This window comes from Pezoporus wallicus, unplaced genomic scaffold, assembly GCF_028554395.1.
Source record: "Pezoporus wallicus isolate ANWC-B61680 ecotype Strahan unplaced genomic scaffold, APGP_CSIRO_Pwel_v1 contig_1181, whole genome shotgun sequence".
Classification (NCBI taxonomy): domain Eukaryota; kingdom Metazoa; phylum Chordata; class Aves; order Psittaciformes; family Psittacidae; genus Pezoporus; species Pezoporus wallicus.
In genome coordinates, this window is record NW_026641428.1 from 2927356 (window position 1) to 2947046 (window position 19691).

A 19691-nucleotide genomic window follows, 5' to 3' on the forward strand; every position below is an offset into this window, starting at 1 on the left:
AGAAAAAAAACTATCTGAGGCAAGTTTGAGAGGACATTTTGCAAATGGCTGCATTGGAGATGAAGAAGGAGGCAGAAGTGTACATACATAAAGAGATTTGAATGTCATAGGGGTAACAGACATGGTAAACAAACTGAAACATGAAATAAAATGACAGCAGCTCTTAGAGGCAGCAGTCATGGAGAAAGATTGAGAATACATTGAAAAGCAAAGGAAACAGTAATGCCTATAAAGCAGGGTTGTGGAAGTGGCAGAATACGTCTGTGTGAACTAAATATGGTGCTGAATTCCTAAGAAGGAATCTCTCTCAGGAGCATTTTTCTTTGTGCAGCGTGATGCATACATGTAGACCATATATAAGGACTACCAGTTGTGACACTGATGCTCTTCTCCTCCAGAGGGAATAGTACTGCTTTTAACCTGACTTTACAAGTCAGGAATAATTGGTTGGGAGTTTTTTCTGTGGCTGGCTTACACAGTTGTCATAAACATAAAACTGCAATTACTAAGAGTAAGCAGTCGGTAGGAGTTCACTGTCAAGTAACTCAGTAATGCCATAAATGACAGTTACAATCCAAAAGATTGTGGAAAGGACAAACTGTTAATGGGAAAATCAAACAGCTGGGAATATAATAAAAGTAGAAATACTGAAATGGGTAAGATTCAGGACTGCTTTCTTACACACAAAAGCATAGCTAGATGGAGATGACAGGATTTAGGAGGAGGAAAAAGTGGGAGGTACATTTAGAGTGACAATTGTTAAATGTCTAAGCATTGAAATACACAAGAAACAGGCAATGTTAGATATGACTTCCTTATTTAATCTGTATCTGGTGCCTAAAAAATTATTTGGGATAACATGGCAAGCTGAAACTTTCTGCAAGTAAATAAGGCAAATCAGAGAAAGAGTTAGAAGGCTATTTTTTCTATAGGTAAGAAACATTCAAATTACATTCACTGGGACTATTTTTCTGAGGTGCCCCTGATGAAACTTTTAAGGCAGATGAGACTTGAGACTTCATCAGTATATAATTATCACACAGGTGCACCATGTTTTCTCCACAAAAGTAGGAAACCAGGTGCTTGGCTGGTGTAAATCAGCAGCCTCATCAACATAGAGGAAGGCGAACATTTGGAATCTGGGGGGGGGTTTGTTTGTTTTTCCATTTTAAGGAAAATTATTTCATAGAACAATTAATAAAAGGGATTGATTATATGACAGAATAAGTAATATGTCTGCACTTGTTTCACATTTGCTGTGTAGTACCATGCTTAATCTGAATAGCCTGAGACTGAGAAAATATATTTTTTGTAGTGAATGTCATCTCTCTGCCCTTTAACATTTGATATTCTCTTGATTCTCAAGCAATTTTCTCTGTAGAAGAGCTTTTATGAACCCTGTAGTTGTGTTACATACAGTTGTGCACATTCATAATGCATTACATGTATTTGCATCTGTTTGCATATATGGCACGTGTGACAGTATAGTTAAAGGACTTTGTTAAATTGTTCTATGCAACAGATGACAAAGAATGGTACAGTGGAATCTGAGGAAGCTAATACGCTGACGCTGGATGACATTTCTGATGATGATATTGATTTAGACAACACTGAAGTAGATGAGTACTTCTTTCTACAACCTCTGCCAACAAAAAAGCGAAGGGCATTGCTGAGAGCTTCTGGAGTGAAGAAGATTGATGTAGAAGAAAAACACGAGCTGCGGGCCATCCGACTGTCCAGAGAGGATTGTGGCTGTGACTGCCGTGTGTTCTGTGATCCAGAAACTTGCACTTGCAGTCTTGCAGGCATAAAATGTCAGGTAAATGTCTCTATCTTATTTAACTAACAAGGGGCTGGGTAGTTGTGCATGTTAAGTATTAGCCAATAACACTTGTGGATGTTAAACCAGTTATTTTAGACCTACCTTTATAAGTATATAATGTGCAATATCAACAATCTCCTTAAACTCCTTTATTTTATGATTGATTTAGGCACATACGTTGCTCGGGGTTTGGGGTCTTTTTTGTTCTTATACAAATATCCTGCTCCTCATATTCCTCTTTGGCCTTTATCTGAATAGGCAGCTGCAGACAGCAAAAGAATCGGTAGCCTGCAGACTTAAAAAGGGATATTACTTTTCATTTTAGAGACAATTCACATACTTCCCAAATGTGAATTATAGTCCAAACTCAATGAGAAACAATAAATGACACTTTATTTAACATGCATGATGCTTAAAATGGCTGCATGAGAAATTTGCATGTAAGCAATGAAAAATACATCTGCTAATATAGCAGGTAGTTTTTTTCCTCTGCAGACTGAAAAGACATTTTGAATTGTACATAGTGTCCTATGTACAGCTGTAAATGTCCTTAAAGGAATGTCCCTGAATGCATTTTTCATCTTCTCTTAAATCCATGCTAAACTTTCTCTGCCATTTTAAATAATACGTTCTGTTTGCTGTTCCTGTTTTCATCTGCACATGTGAGGAAGATGTACTAGATTGTGTTATATGGTTTTCCTCTGCATTCATATTTGATGTTTGGGTATTGCAGTGTAGATGAAAATCATAGACCTCAAACTATGTAACCAAACTATCCAGAATGTGGATTTGGACACATCTTTAGGAATTTAAGGTAGATATTATGAGATATGTAAGTTCTGCCCACAGTCTGCTGAACTTGCAATATTGCATCTGCTGTTGACTGGAATATCTTGTAAAATGTACTTCAGCTTTTATTCCTACTTTTTGTGGTCAGGTGTCCCTGTTGCCAACTTCATAAAGTTTTTTATATATAATTCATTTTCTTTTAATAGGTTTTTATTTTCCATGATTTTTACCAAATTTTAAGATGCTTTTCTGGTAATGCTTTTGCCAGGATTTGAGCACAACATGAAGTAAAGGGGTAGCATATCCATAAATAGAAAAACTACATATTTTTTTGGTTCCAATGTATAATGCTTTCACCTATGGAGCAGAAACATATTTTTCTTATTTTGTAACATTGCTGCATGTATGTGTCCCTTGCTGTTCCTATGAGTACTGCTGAATTCCAGGGCTAACTCCTCTGAATTATTGTTAGCTTTGACTGTGCTTACAAGCATTTCTTGAGGTGAATCCCACTTCACTGCTGTAGAATCACAGAATAGTTAGGGTTGGAAAGGACCTTAAGATCACCTAGTTCCAACCCCGCCTGCCATGGGCAGGGACACCTCACACTAAACCATCTCACCCAAGGCTCTGTCCACCCTGGCCTTGAACACTGCCAGGGATGGAGCATTCAAAACTTCCTTGGGCAGCCCATTCCAGTGCCTCACCACCCTTACAGGAAAGAATTTCCTCCTTACATCCAATCTAAACTTCCCCTGTTTAAGTTTTAACCCGTTACCCCTTGTCCTATCACTACAGTCCCTAATGAAGAGTCCCTCCCCACCATCCTTATAGCCCCCTTCAGATACTGGAAGGCTGCTATGAGGTCTCCACACAGCCTTCTCTTCTCCAGGCTGAACAGCCCCAACTTCCTCAGCCTGTCTTCATACGGGAGGTGCTCCAGTCCCCTGGTCATCCTCATGGCCCTCCTCTGGCCTTGTTCCAACAGTTCCATGGCCTTTTTATGTTGAGGACACTATTTTGTACCATATTGTACTTCTGTAGGCTGTCTAGGTTCTGTCGTATCACCAGGCTTATGCTGCATATTGTTAATGTGTATTCTTTTTTTCACAAGGTGGATCGTATGTCTTTTCCATGCGGTTGCACTAAAGAAGGCTGTAGCAATACAGCAGGTAGAATTGAATTTAACCCTATCCGTGTACGGACTCACTTTTTGCACACGATAATGAAACTTGAATTGGAGAAAAATAGAGAGCAGCAAGTTCCGACACTAAATGGCTGCCACAGTGAGATAAGCGCACACACTAGTTCTATGAGTCCAGGACCTCATCCGGTTGAATATTCAATTGCAGAAAATTTTGAGATTGAAACTGAACCTCTGGCTGCGGTTATGCATTCTCAGTCAGCCGAGGACTTGGACTGCCCAGGGGAAGAGGAGGAAGAGGAAGATGGGAGTAGCTTTTGTAGTGGCGTTACAGATTCTAGCACACAGAGTTTAGCCCCTAGTGAATCAGATGATGATGAAGAGGAAGAGGAAGATGAGGAGGATGATGAGGAGGAAGAAAAAGCAGATGATTTTGTAGAAAGCATGGGCTCCCACGCTGATATGGTGCCTCTTCCTTCTGTCCTTTGCTACTCTGATGGAACTGCTGTGCATGAAAACCACTCTAAAAATGCCTCATACTATACTAACTCTTCAAATCTGTATTACCAAATAGAGAACCACATTGCTGGCACTGCTAACCAGATCAGTGAGACTTACTCAGAAAGGGATGCTGTCAAGAATGGTAGTCTTTCTCTGGTGCCTTACAACATGACTTCAGAACAGTTTGTTGACTACACACGGCAATCAGAGGAAACTTTTAGCAGCCCTCACTACCCTTCTGCAAACCCCTCGGTGATTGTTTGCTGCTCATCTTCTGAAGGTGATAGCAGTGCTCCCTGTAACAGTTTATACACTGAGCATAGGCCAAGTCACCCTCAAGTGGAATTTCATTCATACTTGAAAGGTCCTTCTCAAGATGGGTTTGTTTCAGCTTTGAATGGCGACAGTCACGTACAGGAGCACCCTGCTGAGAATTCATTAAATCTCCCAGAAAAGAGCAGACTGCACGAAGAGTGCATCAAATCACCAGTGGTAGAAACAGTACCTGTTTAATATTAAATTTATTCTAGGACTGACTTCCTGCATCAAAGTGCACTCACACTGGATTTCCTGGAAACTTACTTTTTTAAGTGGTAGACAACACTTGGACTACAGTCAATGTTCCAGACACATTTTGTTTTCTCAAGCTACACTGGCAGTGATATTGCACAAAACCAGTTCATGTAAAGATTTAAATAAGAATAATCAAACTGTCTTTTGATAAAAATTAAACACCTAAGTAAAACCACACCCAACATATCTCAAAGTAGCCTACCTATTAAAGTATGTGAAACCTGCCAAGCTATCTGAATCAAAGCTTCGTGTTTTTGATTGTCGGGCCTGTGCAAGATTGTTAAAAATGATAGTTTGAAAAAATCATGTTTAGAGTCCTAATTTTCAACACATCTGAAAAGATGGTAAGTTTAATGTAAAAGTAACTGCTGTACAAAAAAGTTTTAATTGTTCTGTACTGTATGTATTTTATTTATGGTAGTTTAGTACTCATGTTTTGAGAAAAATGAACAGCATGTTCATTTGAGCAGAAGATCCGTAGCTAGTTACAAAGAGCATGTCCACTCTTCATCTGGAGTACCTTGTATTCTTCCATTTTGTTTTTTTAATTTTTTCAAATACCATTTCTGGAAAATTATTTTGAAGCGCATTTTTAGAGTGTACTATTTTCTCATTTGCTATATTTGAAAAACAGAAGAGTCAGAAAGGGGGCGTTTTACATCTTCTAGAAAGGTGAAAGGTAGACAATCCTCCATTTAAATTAAAATCAGTGGCATTCCAGAAGTAGGACCCCCACCCCAAAGAAAAATGATCTTTTATATAAAGGCAAAGCAGTAGCTTCAGCTTGCACAGCACCTTTTAGCTCAACAAACATTCAGCTATTTATGCACTTTAGTGCCATTTTGCAGTACTGTATTAACTGCGGGAACTGTGAACTATTCTGGAGAAATGCCATAGCTCCAGACTCTGAGGTGTATATAAGATCTTAAAATTCATTGTGACAAAATCTATACGTTTTTTCCCAAGCCAGTTTATGAATGTGTCAGTAGGCAATTTGTAAAAGCAGGTTCTTGCTGGTCAGAATTTAAACGAAGCATGGGAAAAAAAAAAAAAGTTAAAGTGTGAAGTGTCTAGATTTCATAAATATTTAGCAGTTTTTATGAAACGAGACTGGCTTTTGTGGACTTCTAATTGTATCTCAAATTTACAGAATCATTTGGTCTAAATAAGAACCTGTAGATTCAGTGAAGAAAAATAGCTTCAAAAATTTTATATTTGCTAAAGTTTGCAAGCAGAATAGCATGTGCATCGTGGGGGGATATCCCTTACCCTGTACTCCATTTGTTTTTAAATTAAATGAGAATTAAAATACCTACTGTATCTCAACCTTTAATCTATTAACCAACCTTCTTTGGTTGGCATAGAAACATACTTTTCTCTACACGATAATTCTGCACTGCCTTATTTTGGTTTCAAAATCTATTTATTTAAAAATTTTTCTTCTAATACTGAAAATTTATTTATTACACATCAAGTGGGTTGCAATGTAGACCTGTCTTGTTTGTCAAAATAAGGATCAGCGTCTTAGTTTTTATCTGTGTCAGATCTATATGGTTAACAGTATGCATGTAAACACAGTGTAAAGTTTAGCTCTGTAACAGTGACTCTTCTGGTTAAAAGCTCTTTAAAACACCATGTACAGTACTCCAGTAGAAAACTGCCAGACTTAAAATATGCTTTTTTAAAAAATAAGCTGACTTAATTGTTTTTATATGAAATCTGGGCAAAATAATTTCTCATTTTTATGCTAAATTAGCAAAATATTTTTACTCCATGTAGTAGCTGGAACAGTTTCTTTATTTACTTGTTTCCACAAGAAGTCCTACATGTTTTATATGAACTGCATTGAAGAGTCCTAGTTCTCTAGGGATTGGATTTCACACTTGCAATGTATTCCATCTCCTGAGAAAGTGCAGGCGTGTTGGTCATCTGGCTCAGCAATTCCTTAGCCTCAGTTCCCTTTTAAGGAAACTGTGGTCTCTTTCTGTAACAGTTGAGTAGCCAGGTTAAGCACGTGTATTCCCCAGTTCCACACAGCAAATACCCATCTTTATTTTTAAAGAAAAGCTTGTTAGTTTTACATCTAGTAACAATATTATTCTGCTCAAGACAGTCTATGGGCAAATGCAGCAAGTCTCTGTGTATCTAGGCATCTTGCATTAATAGGAGACTTAAATCTGGCACTGTCACTCAACACCAGCACCAAAAGCACAAATCCCTTTTTTCTTGAGCTGGGACAGTAGCTGTGAATAAGTAGCAGCTTTTTAACTCAGAGTGTGTTGGAGGATCATGCACACTTTTACCAGGGTATTTCTCTCAGGGGAAAGTTAAATATTTTGTTTTGTTATTCACCCCCTTATTGAGCAATAAGAAATTATTTTCTTTCCCCTGCTCTTTCACATGAAAAATATCTTTAATAATATTAGCAAGCACAGTAAGTGATTAACTTAATAAAATACATCTCAGCAAGCTTTAAAATACTGAGACGATAGTTATTTAATATTTCCATTGGCACCTGCTTCAGAGCCCAGGCCTCCTTAAATTTGCATCTGTATACACTTCAAAGTACTCAGAAGTTTGTTCTGTGCCATCCAGGCATCAGGGGTGACTACAGCTAAATTCCCTAAAGCTTGTCCAATTGGATAACAAGCAGTAGCTTGTAATAGATAGGGTGGAAAAGGCAGTGACTATGTAAAGAACTTGTGCTACACTATTTTCCCTCGTTTAAAGTAGCTCATTCCTGGGACTCACGAAGTAAAATGTGCAGAATAAAGATTTATGTTGAAAAAAGAGTCTCAACTACCTGGTGATAATGTAGCTAGTAATACCTTTCATTTGATCTGACCTGATGTTTTTTGATCAAGATTTGATCTCGGGATACAAAGCAACCAAACTTTGTTTAGTTCTTGCAACAAGTCACAAGGTCAAATCTGTTTATAATCATGGAGATTTTGTGGTAGCGATGCTAATAATATCAAAAAGCCTTGTAACGGAGTAAACTCATGCTGAGGTGAAAAGAAAACAAATCCAGAACAAAACAAAAACAACCAAATCCAAAACCAGTAGAAACCTCTTGTTTTGATACAGGCATAACCTGTTCCCCAGCCAATTCTGTATCAGCAGATAACAAAGCTGCGGCCTTTTCTAGCATGTATTATTTGACTAGAGTGAAAAAACAAGAGTCACAGCCTTGACCAAAACAGGCTAATTTGTGAAATCTAGAGTAGGCTGTAGAATAAGTGAGAGTGGAATCAGCCCTTGATTAGGCTTTGATGTTTTATTTAGAAGAAGATAAGGATAAATAAGGATAAGGAAAAATAAACTTAAATCATGGGATGGGAAATGTTGTAATGTTATTTTCTGGGCTAGCGTATAGTAATACATGATGTGTTCCATTTCCCAGTTGGTTAATATTCATGTTGATGAATCCTTTCATTTTGGGTAAGCTTAGTTCTGTGTGATATTGTTAGAAATGACAAACAGCAGTATTTGCTTCTGTATTCACACAGTATATAATTTGTGGAAATGTTTACTGGTAGTTGCATCAGCTTTATTTCCAACACATCTGGCTACTGCTAATCACTCCTGAGAAGCCCAGCAGTAAATCGGTAGATAGTTTATGATTACACTACCTATGTCAGGAAAAATGAGCCCTATAAAAGCACTTTCCTCTGTTAAATTACAACAGAATTTTCACACAGGATATCTCTGAACAGCACCTAAAACTGGATGATTTTTTTGCATGTAATGTGAAATTTACCTCTCTTGGAAAAAAATGCATTGCTAAAATTTATACATGAAACTTTAACTGAGGTTAGATATGAAATTAGAACTTCTCTGACAAAATTGCAACAATTGCAATTGTTTCCTAAGAGTTGTAACTCATGCCCTGGAACATCCTTTAATAAATTAAAAGCTGGTCAGTAGACATTTCTAATATTTCTTCACCACCCCTTTAAAAAAAATATAAAATTCTACTAATCCTTTGATGAGCTGTATGCCATTTGGATCAGAAGGTTCCAGATTTGTAAAGTTATACTGTTGTTCATTTACGTAAGTTCCTGCTAGTGAAACATAATTTCAGTTGACATTTATTTAAGACCATTGACTACGCTATGATAACCACCACCACTTGCTATAGATAGAATTCAGCCTCCTCGCTGATGATAGTTAACTGAGTCAGTCAACAATGCAATCCTGCCTTTTGTGTAAGCTCTGCAGAAATGGATGCAGTATTCACAGTAGTGTTACTCACTAGATGATTGCTAGCTGATCCAGATCCAGTTTCTAATCTTATCTGGGTGCTGCATTTCAGTAAACATGCTATCAAACTGATCATGTAGCGTTCCCTGCCACACCATCAGGAAGATATCTTCACAAAACAGCTGGTTTGTTACAGACTATACATACATTTGTATGCAAAATAGGATGTGATGTTTTTTCTTATTTCAGATGTTCCTAACTCTTTGATCGAAATGTGATATACTGGATAGAGAGCGTTAGGCTCAGAGAGATGAGACCTGGGTTCTGCTGGTTTTGCCTTTGTCCTGCTGTGTCACTTCCATTCCCTGTGTTCTGGTTTATAAAGTACTTGGAGATACTGTGATAAAATATTAATTCTACACCACTGGCAAAATACATTTTTCCTCCTTTTTTGTCATAACTAAAATTTTGTACTGCAGACTGAGTCACTTTCCCAATAAAGCCCAACCCAGCTCGGAAGTGACTAGAAATTTTATCGCTAATGTGAAGCAGCAAAAGCAAGCTCCCTTTTCCATGGACAGGGTTAATGAGCAAAAATATAATGATAAATTTCATAGTGAGCAGAAGCTGTATTGAATATACATTTACCTGTTGAGTGCTTAACATCTGAGCAACAAGATTGTAGTTTACCTGCAACATCACAGCTTGCAGCAACAGGCAGTCTTATTGCCCTGTGTGGTGGTGGTTTTTGCCAGCTGACCTCCCTCAGTGAAAATCCTCATGCAGGCTGCTGGTTCTGTAGCAAAGCAGGTGCCCTTATTCAGAGCGAAAGCAAGAGTAGACCCAAGTTATTGTTTTAAAAGGCATTTGATAAATAAGCAGCTCCCATGAGTTGTATAAGCTCACATTCATTGTGCCAGTTGTTGAATTTTCTGAAGCAGTCAGGAACAGGGACAAGAGAGGACGATATGGTAAGTCCTTAAGTGTTTTGGGGTGTTGCGCCTTCCCACTGAAGCTAAAGAGTAGTTCTGTCATCTACTTTTATTATGGTTGCAGAACATTTGTAAAATACTTCAGAAAACTAGAATTAACTCAGAGAATATATTCTATAGAATTTATTTCTAAAGTAAAAAATCTGATTATTTTTTTAAAATGGTAGAAAGCTACTGTTATTTTCAAAACAGAGTCTAGTTCATTAACATGTTCTTTGGTATAAAAAAAAAAATTCTCAGTATTTGCCTTTTCAATGTTCCCATTTTTTAATCCTTAATTTTGCTGTTCTCTGTGATTACTGTCCATGTGCAAATTATGAATTGTCATTTTCTCCAGAAGTGTGAAATCCAAACACAAGCATTGAAGTGATGAACAAGTGCAATTTAGTTGTAAAGAGATCTGAGTGAGCACAGGCTCAAGTTCTTTGTAAGTGCTTCTTGTTCACCATCTCTGTTCACTCATCAAAGGCAGCTTTTAATTTTGTTGCTAATAAACATGCCAGTGTATTGTTTTCATATAAGGAGGAAAGCTATCCTTGAGAACTTTCTGCTACCCCTAATAGCTGATACCAAGAATTTTATAAGAACATCCAGTTCATGAAATATCTGTTTTGCAGCTTTAGTCTTTTCTTTTGAATTCCTTCCTCCCTTAATCTTAAGTGTTTGGCAAAAGTCTGTTGAACAGTAAGGCTTTTTATTAAAATGGATCATTAAGCAGCTCTCATGTCCTCTGTGCTATATATCATTTATGTTACATTAGTATGTAGATAGATTGAAACTGTGGTGAAAAATAGTCCCCCATTGGCTGAATATGAGAGGCATGATGGAGCAATTTCACTGGGGGGTCAGTAGACTCTCCCTTTCCCTATACACAAACAGGAAGGAAACCCACCCCACTGGCTGCAGACATTTAGTAGGAGATCCTTGTTGGGTCCTGGGGCCTGTAGATCTAGGGGAAGAATGTCATTCATGATACAGCACAACCCAGTACAGGATGAAAATCCAAGATTATTAAAAGCAAAAAAATGTCATTTAGGAGAACAAAAAGTTTCTTCAAACTACTGTTACAATTTTTTTTTTTCCAATTTAAGAAATAATAAATTAAACCCACCCTTTTATAAAACAGAAGTGAGTTAAATCTTAAAAAGTAAAAGTTAAATGTGTATTGTTTCTACTGCTGTATAGTCCTTAAAAGTTAGGATGATACCTGCTACACAGAAGGTCCCATCTGACTGGAGAGCCGTATTCATGATGCTCTGTACTTCTGCTTCTTAGTTGAGATGATAGTCCTTCATCCAAAGCTGGGGCAAGGGGATTAAAAAAGAGTCAGAAGGCAAACTTCATGTATTTACTCAATTATCTTAATTTGAATCTTAGCAATGACACTTTACTGAGGTATTTTATGAATTAATGTCAAATAGAACCAAGTCAAAAGAAGTTGGCCTCATGTATGTTTGCCTGCAAATGTGCACTTTTCTAACAAGCTATGAAGACTGGATTAGCTTTTCTCGAAGGACAGGAAAAATGATGGAAGATAAAGGAACACCACTGTTCTAAGACAAGGATCAAGATAATCCTTTGTTTTGAGGCATGGGTGGATACACCCTGGAGTGAGGTTAAGGGAAGGATGAGAAAGGGCAATTTAGAGGAAAAGAAGGCTGAAAGCAAGAGGTAGATTGATGAGGACAATTTTATTCTTCTAGAGGACAAAAGAAAACATTATATATGGGGGAAAAAGGAAAAAAAGAAAATATCTGCAGGGCAAGGATGGAAAAGTATATGCATGTTCACTACAAGCTTGGCCATATTAGACCATAATAGTAATTTTGTTATTTAATATGTTTTAAAACAATAACGAACTCAGTGCAAACACAAAGTGTCATTTTTCCATACCAGCTTTATACAGGCAAAATTAAATACTTTGTTATCCAAAAGCATGGGGTAAAAACCATGAAGCAAAGCAACACCCTAGAAGCACTGCTACCATGTCTTTTCTTTGCCTGTGTCAACTGAGAAGTCACATTCAATATCGTTTTGTTTTATATATATCTACTCCCAGGCACATACTTCTAATATAACCCCTTTCTCAGATAAAAAGAGACACTAAAAAGTGAAAAAGAAATCGATGTTCTTCTTAGAGTTTTAGCTTGGGATTTTCAAATGAGACTTAGTACATTATAGCACCTAATACCTTGCTGGGGTACTGGGAGATCACCGTAAAGAACCAGCCATTCATTTGTGAGTCTCTGGTACACAGATTGAGCAGGAGTTTTCAGCTTATTGAAAAGATTGCATCATTGTGTGCACTGGCAGCTGGTTCTCTTAAACATAAACCAGAAGCAAGCATGCTGTTTTTTTCAAACCATTTCACACAAATACCGCCACTTCGGTTCTCACATAATAACACCCATGTAAACAATGCTTAGCAACTGGGCCCTTCTTTTAATTGACTGACTGTAGGCACTTCTATGGAAATGCGTCTGAAGTGTAGTTTGTGAAACATGTTAAAAAAGTGTTTGATGTAAAATAAACGCTAGACATTTAACAGTGCAAAAATAGTTAAAATCTGTAGATTTCAAATCTGTTCCTAAGAGCCTCAGCCTGTAATATTGTCTTAGTAAAGTTGATCTTTTAAGTTAAATTGCGTTCTGGTGTAATAACCTTTTACAAATAAAATTATTAATACAAATGTACTGATTAATACCTGTTAACATAAGACATGGCAATTGGTTATTTTGAGTTGTTCCCATCTACTGTTAATACATACAGCAATTGTGGTAAAAACACAAACAAAACCAACATTTCTTCCATTTTTTTTTTTTTTAATGTTTAAAGTATTCTCATTGTTTTAACAAAGTACATAACATTTGCACTGTCTAGTCCAGCCCTGTCTTTTGGGAAGTTCATTGCTCTCTGTATATATATATTTTCCCATAAGAATATAAAATTGCTTTTGAAATTTTTGTTGACAAGTGGTAAATAGTACACCACATGTTGGATTCAGAAGCATGTTGGATTCAAAAGTTGATGGTCTTTCAGACATGCAATCCATTCAGATGAGACCCGTAAAACTGTGGTGTAATTGCAGCGATTTGTTTGAAATTTGTATGTTACTTCTAACTTCACTAATTTTTTAAGGAAAGTAATTATGTTGAAAGTACTTAACATTTGCCATTGCAGATGATCTTGCATACTAAAATTACGGAGATCTCAACAGTAAAGCAACATATTTAATTGGACTGCTGCTTATAAACCATTAAGAAGCAAAGGGAAAGAAAGTTAATCTTAAAATGTACATGGAAATAATTTTAAACTTCATGAACTACACATTTCCTTAATTTCCTTTTTATTTTTTATTTTTTAACAAGTTGTAACATCAAAGATGCCAAAGGGTAATATAAGCTACAATAATATTAAACAGAACTTAACCTAGACCTTATGTTGTAATAATTTATTCAAATTAACTGTATTACTATTCTGTATTTATATTTTCAGTATTTATTATGAATGATATGGAATTTGATGTATTTATTGTGGCTTATTACTGCAGTGTATATATTACAAAAATGAGCATTTTTAAGTCTTAACCTTAGTTTCTTTGTTAATTAGTGGCACTTGTATCGGCTGTATTTTTATTATATATTGTACAATATATATTGTCCATTTGTTTGCAATGAAGTAAAACAGGTTTCTACGTTACATCGTGGCTGCCAGTGCATTGTGCATCTTATTTCAACTATACAGTCATGAGACATTCCTCTCATCTAACAGAGCCGGAATCAATACTGCGCCTCCTCCCCCAGGCCTGCGTAGCCTCTGAAGACACTCTGAAAGCGCAAGCATTTCTCCCATTCCTCATAGTGTGACAGCATGAGGAGAAACAGTTTTGGTTTGGTTTTGGTTTGTTTTCTATTTTTTATTATTTAATCAGCATATACATATTTAAGAAATCAACAGAAATGCTTTTTTAGGTGTATCTGTCGCACTTTAGTGCCTACACTTTTCTTTGGCCAATGGAATAAACTACATGATTCAGCTGCACCTATCACAGTGAATTTAATAATTTTGGTTATAAGTTGATGACAGAATCATTTTCAACAGCTGTTGGAATAAATTTTGCAACAGCTCTCTCTGGTGGACAATTTGCAGTAATTTTATACAACAAATCATTTCAGCGGCTGTAATGGTATATACAGAATTACTGGTACATTTCAGGACAACTGCGTAATTATTTTGAAAACTGCTGATCAACATTGCTTTGTTATGAAAATACTTAACCATCACAGGTCTCTAATCTTTTTATTCTGATATTTAGTAAAGGTAAGCTGTACATTTGTAAAAGATAAGTTGTCCCTAATTATGCATTACTGAGAAATTACATATGGCTAAAATATATGTATTTACAAAGCCTGATAAAGATCAGACCTTGTTCTCTAGAGTATAAAAGAAGTGGTCACAGGACTCAAGGTAGCATTTGTTTTTAATTTGTTAGGAGTTATAAAGAACGGAATAGGTTAACAGCTGCTATCAGACTGCTTTTTGCATTGCTGTGAGCTATGGTTAGCAGCGCTGCTCCAGGGCTTGCTAAGCCATGCTGAAGGCAAAAACTTTGTGCAGCAACTTTCAACATCAGTGTTCTATAATTCAAGACAACAGGATGTCAATGCAGATGTAAGAAGACTTAATACTAAGGTTCAGTTCTAAGTTGATCTGTTAATAGTACTCATGTAATCCTATACTCACACTATTGTAAATCAGCAATTTCTTCCAAGGTACCAAACCAAAATCCTCAGGTATGGCGAGCTGGTGAAGTCCCACTGCAGTTAACGGAGTCATAACCAGGTAGAGCCACAAACAACCAGCAGGGCCTCTTGTTCATGGGCGGGAGCTGCCCCAGAGGCCCTGAAGTCCCAGAACATTTAGGACCTGCTTTGTCCTGTTGGGAGTAAGGCTGAGCTGTCCTTGCCTGAAAGCAAGCCTTCTTCAGCACTTGTCTTTACTCCTGGGATATATAAGAGAGCATGATGAGATGAAGGTTAACACTTAATGCTGGCTCTACTGGTAACCTGCAGTAGTTTACGTAGCTGATTGATGTACAGTTCTTTACATATGTAGTAGTACTTCTTTTTTCCCCTCCATAGGGAAAGAGCATAATAACATTGCTGAAAGTGCATCAAATTAAAAAGGGCAGTAAAAAAAAGCAGCTTAAAAAGAGAGCCAGAGAACCTCCTGCAACAAACTGATTTCAGCATACTACTGCATGACGTTAACATTCACCCAAGAAGAGCTCTAGATAATGTGATGTACTTGAAGAGATTTTAGTTGATTTTTAGATATGTAATCCAGCATTTAAAAAAAAACACAAAAAAAAACACAAAAAAAATCACAAACACACCCCCCCCCCCAAACCACACACACAAACCCCAAAACAAAAACCACCACCACCAAAAAATCAACCAAACCAAACAGAACCAAAAAATCCAACCTCTTAAATTTGATTTGTTAGCTTAGAGCAGAGCTTATGATTTACATGTTTCAATGTGTATTATGACCATTATGTCTGGAGGACAAATGAAGATATTTGCTGAAGAAACAAAGTTAATATTTTTAATAGCCATTTCAACAGAAATTCCCTACTAACAAGACAGAAAGGAGTCTTAGAAGGAGGGTGACATGCTACAAGGTGGAATCTAGCCCAAGGGAAAATTCAGCTGCTTTTTAAGCTGGCTGAGGTATGGTGATCTACCACCCTGGACTTCAACAATAAATGAATTTTTCTCTATTACATAATTACTAAAGTGTGTTTTGGATTATGCCAACAAATATCTATTGGTTTCTGATACTAAAATGAGATTTAGCTTGCATGAGCTTTTGTTTATATGGTTTAGTTTTATATGCACATGCGCATTCAAAATGCAGCTATGTTGACAGAGTGCAGAAACCATTTTGGTTTCCACCAGCCTTTGCAAAAGAGATCTTCCACTTATACAGGAAATGACCATGCAAAAAGCATTTTTTGTTCTATTTTTTTCTAGCATTTCCTTTGGGCCTTTGACTCTGGTCCCAAGCAAGTATTTGGAATGTACACTGGAACTGCTACGCATTACTTTTCTGGCTACACCTCTGCCTTTTCCTTCCCTTTCACATCAAAGGCACAGGCTGCCCTTCATCTCTCTTGGCCGTTGCATGGCTCCGTTTTTCCCCAAACCCCATCTTCCTTGCTCCTAGTTGCTGCCAGCAATTAGGCTTTGCTCCTGGCAGAGCTAAAGCAGAAGTCCAGCTTTTAGGCAGGCCAAGCCAACCCACAGAAACCAGTTTTTGTCCCACAGCCAGCAAAAACACTACAAATCTGCACTTTAACCACGGGCCTCGAGTAAGTCAATAGGTGGCCTTCAGCTCTTAATTTTCAGTTACCTAGACAGGGAAGTAGCAGCCTTGATTTGCCCTGAGCTTGCTAGCTTGCTTTCCCTTATTCCTTTTTCCTCCCTCATCACACATTCCAGTCCCTTTTGAAAATATACACAGGAGCTCTAGGATTAACAGTCAGGCTTTCCTGGCCCTAGAGTAGTAGCTCAGTTCAACGTTTTAGGTAAGTATGCTGTGCCATTATGAACTGCTGTCCCCTGATAAATTACAAATCTTACTATCTCATAGAAATTATGTAAGATCAAAGTAAGGGTTAATACTAAAGCAAAGATTTTTTATTTAGATGGAAGGTAATATATGTGGATAAATGTTATTTTACTGGGCAGCTTTCAGATGCAATTATACCAAAAGTGACCAAAAAAGTATAAAATTGTCTTCCCTGTCAACAGACACAGTAGCTAGCAGCTTGTCAATTGAGGAGTTATCAGCCACAAGGCATGATGATTTCTCTGTTTGTATGCCCATTGTCAACCAGTCATCTTTTTTCTGACAGCAGTGCATGTCTGAAGTACGGAAGGTTTAGCCAAATGGAAAAGAAAGCAAATACACTTTCCACACCTATATCATCTAGGCAGCACTGAGGCACTCGAATCACTTAATTCAGTGAACTTTGGTGAAAATCATCAAGAAACATAAGCAACACTAGGATTCTAACACTGGAACTCTTTTAAGTGTCTGCATACATTTCCTGTGTAGATGCCATTCCTGACAATGTTCTTCCCACCACACTTAAGTAACATAAACATTATTAATTAAACAATTCTTATTCCTTCCCCACAAGCTTTTTTTATTCCTGACACTGCTGTATCCTATGTAACAGATGTGGTTCTTGTCAGAAAATATGTCATTTCTATTTTTTATTTTGCACTAAGAGATGAATTCTCACTTTCTAGCTTTTCAGTGTGAATATAAATGTTGATCTGATTCTAAACCACTTCTAAATGCAATTTCCCCACACAAAAGAGATCAATGAGAATCTCCATCATGTAAAACTATTTCATGGGAAAGAGGGCTGGGCAGAAGTATGACGTTTGCTTTTTAAGGGATTTTCTTTTTTGTTTGCTGAACCCAGGAACACAAGCATGTAATTGTAGTCACTGTATAGAATGCTGAAAAGTTTTAAATCATCGTCCTCATTCCCCCCAGAAAAACGAAGGGGCAGTCTAGACAGAACACAGTCTAGTCAGTGGTATTTGCAATACAACTCTTTCCCTATCCACCTACCTCCTTCCTATTCTGTTCTTCTTTTTGTCTTCTTGTTTCCAGCCCTACTTTTGAAAGGTTTTTTGTTCCTCTAAAAAATAGTAAACTTGTATTAATGTCTCCCTCAGACTGGGAGAAACTAAGCAAAACATGCTAAAGTTGTTACTTATGAAGTCAAGCTAACATTTACATTATAAAAGACAGATACTGTAGATTTACCTTTATAAATATAATTTTTCCAAAACTTTTAAAGAGGGCAACCTAAAGTGAAGGCTTAATGTTTATAATGCAGAAAAGCTTTCAAATAAAAATCCTGTTTTGTTAACATCATAATATTAAACTACTACTTGGAATATTATTGTCCTGTTGACACAAGTGCAGTTTTGGAGAGAATGTGTTAGCAATTAAATCCCTACTTGAAAAATTAAGGAGATACATTAAGACACAAAAAAAAATACTATATGTCCCTTCCTTGAAACATCTGGTAGAAAGTACAGTCTCAAAGGAGATCCATGCACAAGAAGTTCAAAGGACTGGCTATACTTCTGACAACTCAGCCACTGAAATCAAGCCCCCAACATCTCAATCTGATATTACAATCTTGATCAGATACATAATATTAAAAAAGATTATTGCTCTTCTAAAATTGTACTATACCCATCTATACACACACATATATATGTATATGCGCATATTTGGAATCGCAGTCCTTAATGCAGACACAGAAGTTTCAGGTCTCCAAACAGAACAGAACAAAACAAAAAAAGTAAATACTTTCCTCTGCTTACCTCTTTTCGGGTGGGTAGAAGGGAGTCCAGGTAAGACTGAGTTGCTGTTGTACCAAGTACTGTAAAAATACAGACTAAAATGTCACTCATACTTTAAAAAACAGATAGGGAACATATGTATCAAAAAAGTGCTTGCAAAAATAGCAAAACTCTAGTAAAACTAGTAAAAAACCCACCATGTTAGTGTATTATAAATTTTGGACTATTGACCTATGTTAGGCCAGAAAAGTCAAGAAATGAAAGTCCTAAAGACAATTTTAAATCACAGAATATTTTTTTCCTTTCCACAGCTAGAACTGACCACAAAATACAACAACTAGGTGACTAGTTATTCTGTGTATATATATGTATATATGCACTGCTATATCTAATTTTTGCAGAAAACAGAAGTACATATACTGCTCCCTCCTATAATGCAGTCTTAAATTACCAAATAGAAAAAAAAAAAAAAACAACAATGAAAAAGGTGAAGTGGAGCTCCTGTAGTGCTGCTCATAAAAAAATTCCTACTGCCACGTGCAATTTAAATTCTATCCTGGTTTGGAATGGTACCTCTGAAAAAAAAAAAGAAAAAAACAAAAAAACAAACAAAAAACCCCAAAAAACCCCAAACCAAAAAAACCCAGACAACCTGGTAATGAGCAGATGAATGATATTTCACGTATGCAGATTCCAACCTGACAAGTTTTTAAGAAAAACCTGACAAGTTTGTCAGAAGAAGTTTTACTTACAAATGACAGAATACATTTGTATATAAAACTAGGAACTGAAGAACTCAAGTATTCTAAACAGTTGTGCTAAATACCTTGTTTTCTAGAACAGTCCCTTAAATTCTGTTTCCATTTCATACCTGGGTGTCAACACAACACAGCTGCTATCTCTGTAATCTCCCATTCTCTTTCCATATTTGAACAATTTTTTCATTGACCTGCATCCTATTTTTCCTCAACTCCTCCAGTTTGTCAAGAGCATTTGTTGCCTTTTCCATATTGGTTCAATCTGCAAAAGTAGCAAGAATACTTTGTACTCCATTACTGAATTATGTAAATAGTTATCAGCAGACACAGGCAGATCTTGGTGCAAGGCCATTTGATACAGTCTTCCAGTTTCACAGTGGCATGAATAACCTTTCCCAGTACAGCTTTTTCAGCAACTTATGTTCACAACATAGCAAGTTATTTTAAGTCGTGTATCCTCACAGGATATTCTCACAGGTGTCACCAAGAGCCTTTCAGAAGCCAAGATGTGAC

General features: G+C 36.8%; 1 protein-coding gene across 7 annotated transcripts in view; it reads left to right on the forward strand.

The window, feature by feature from the left end:
* The window catches only part of CSRNP3 (cysteine and serine rich nuclear protein 3), a 100719-nt gene extending 94848 nt beyond the window's left edge, over nt 1-5871 (forward strand). For all 7 annotated transcript variants that reach the window (XM_057423751.1, XM_057423756.1, XM_057423750.1 and 4 more), the window contains 2 exons: nt 1523-1819; nt 3726-5871. In XM_057423751.1, coding sequence (XP_057279734.1) covers nt 1523-1819; nt 3726-4769 — 1341 coding nt within the window. In that variant the 3' untranslated portion in view covers nt 4770-5871. The remainder of the gene's footprint in view (nt 1-1522; nt 1820-3725) is intronic.
* The last annotated feature ends 13820 nt before the right edge of the window (nt 5872-19691 follow it).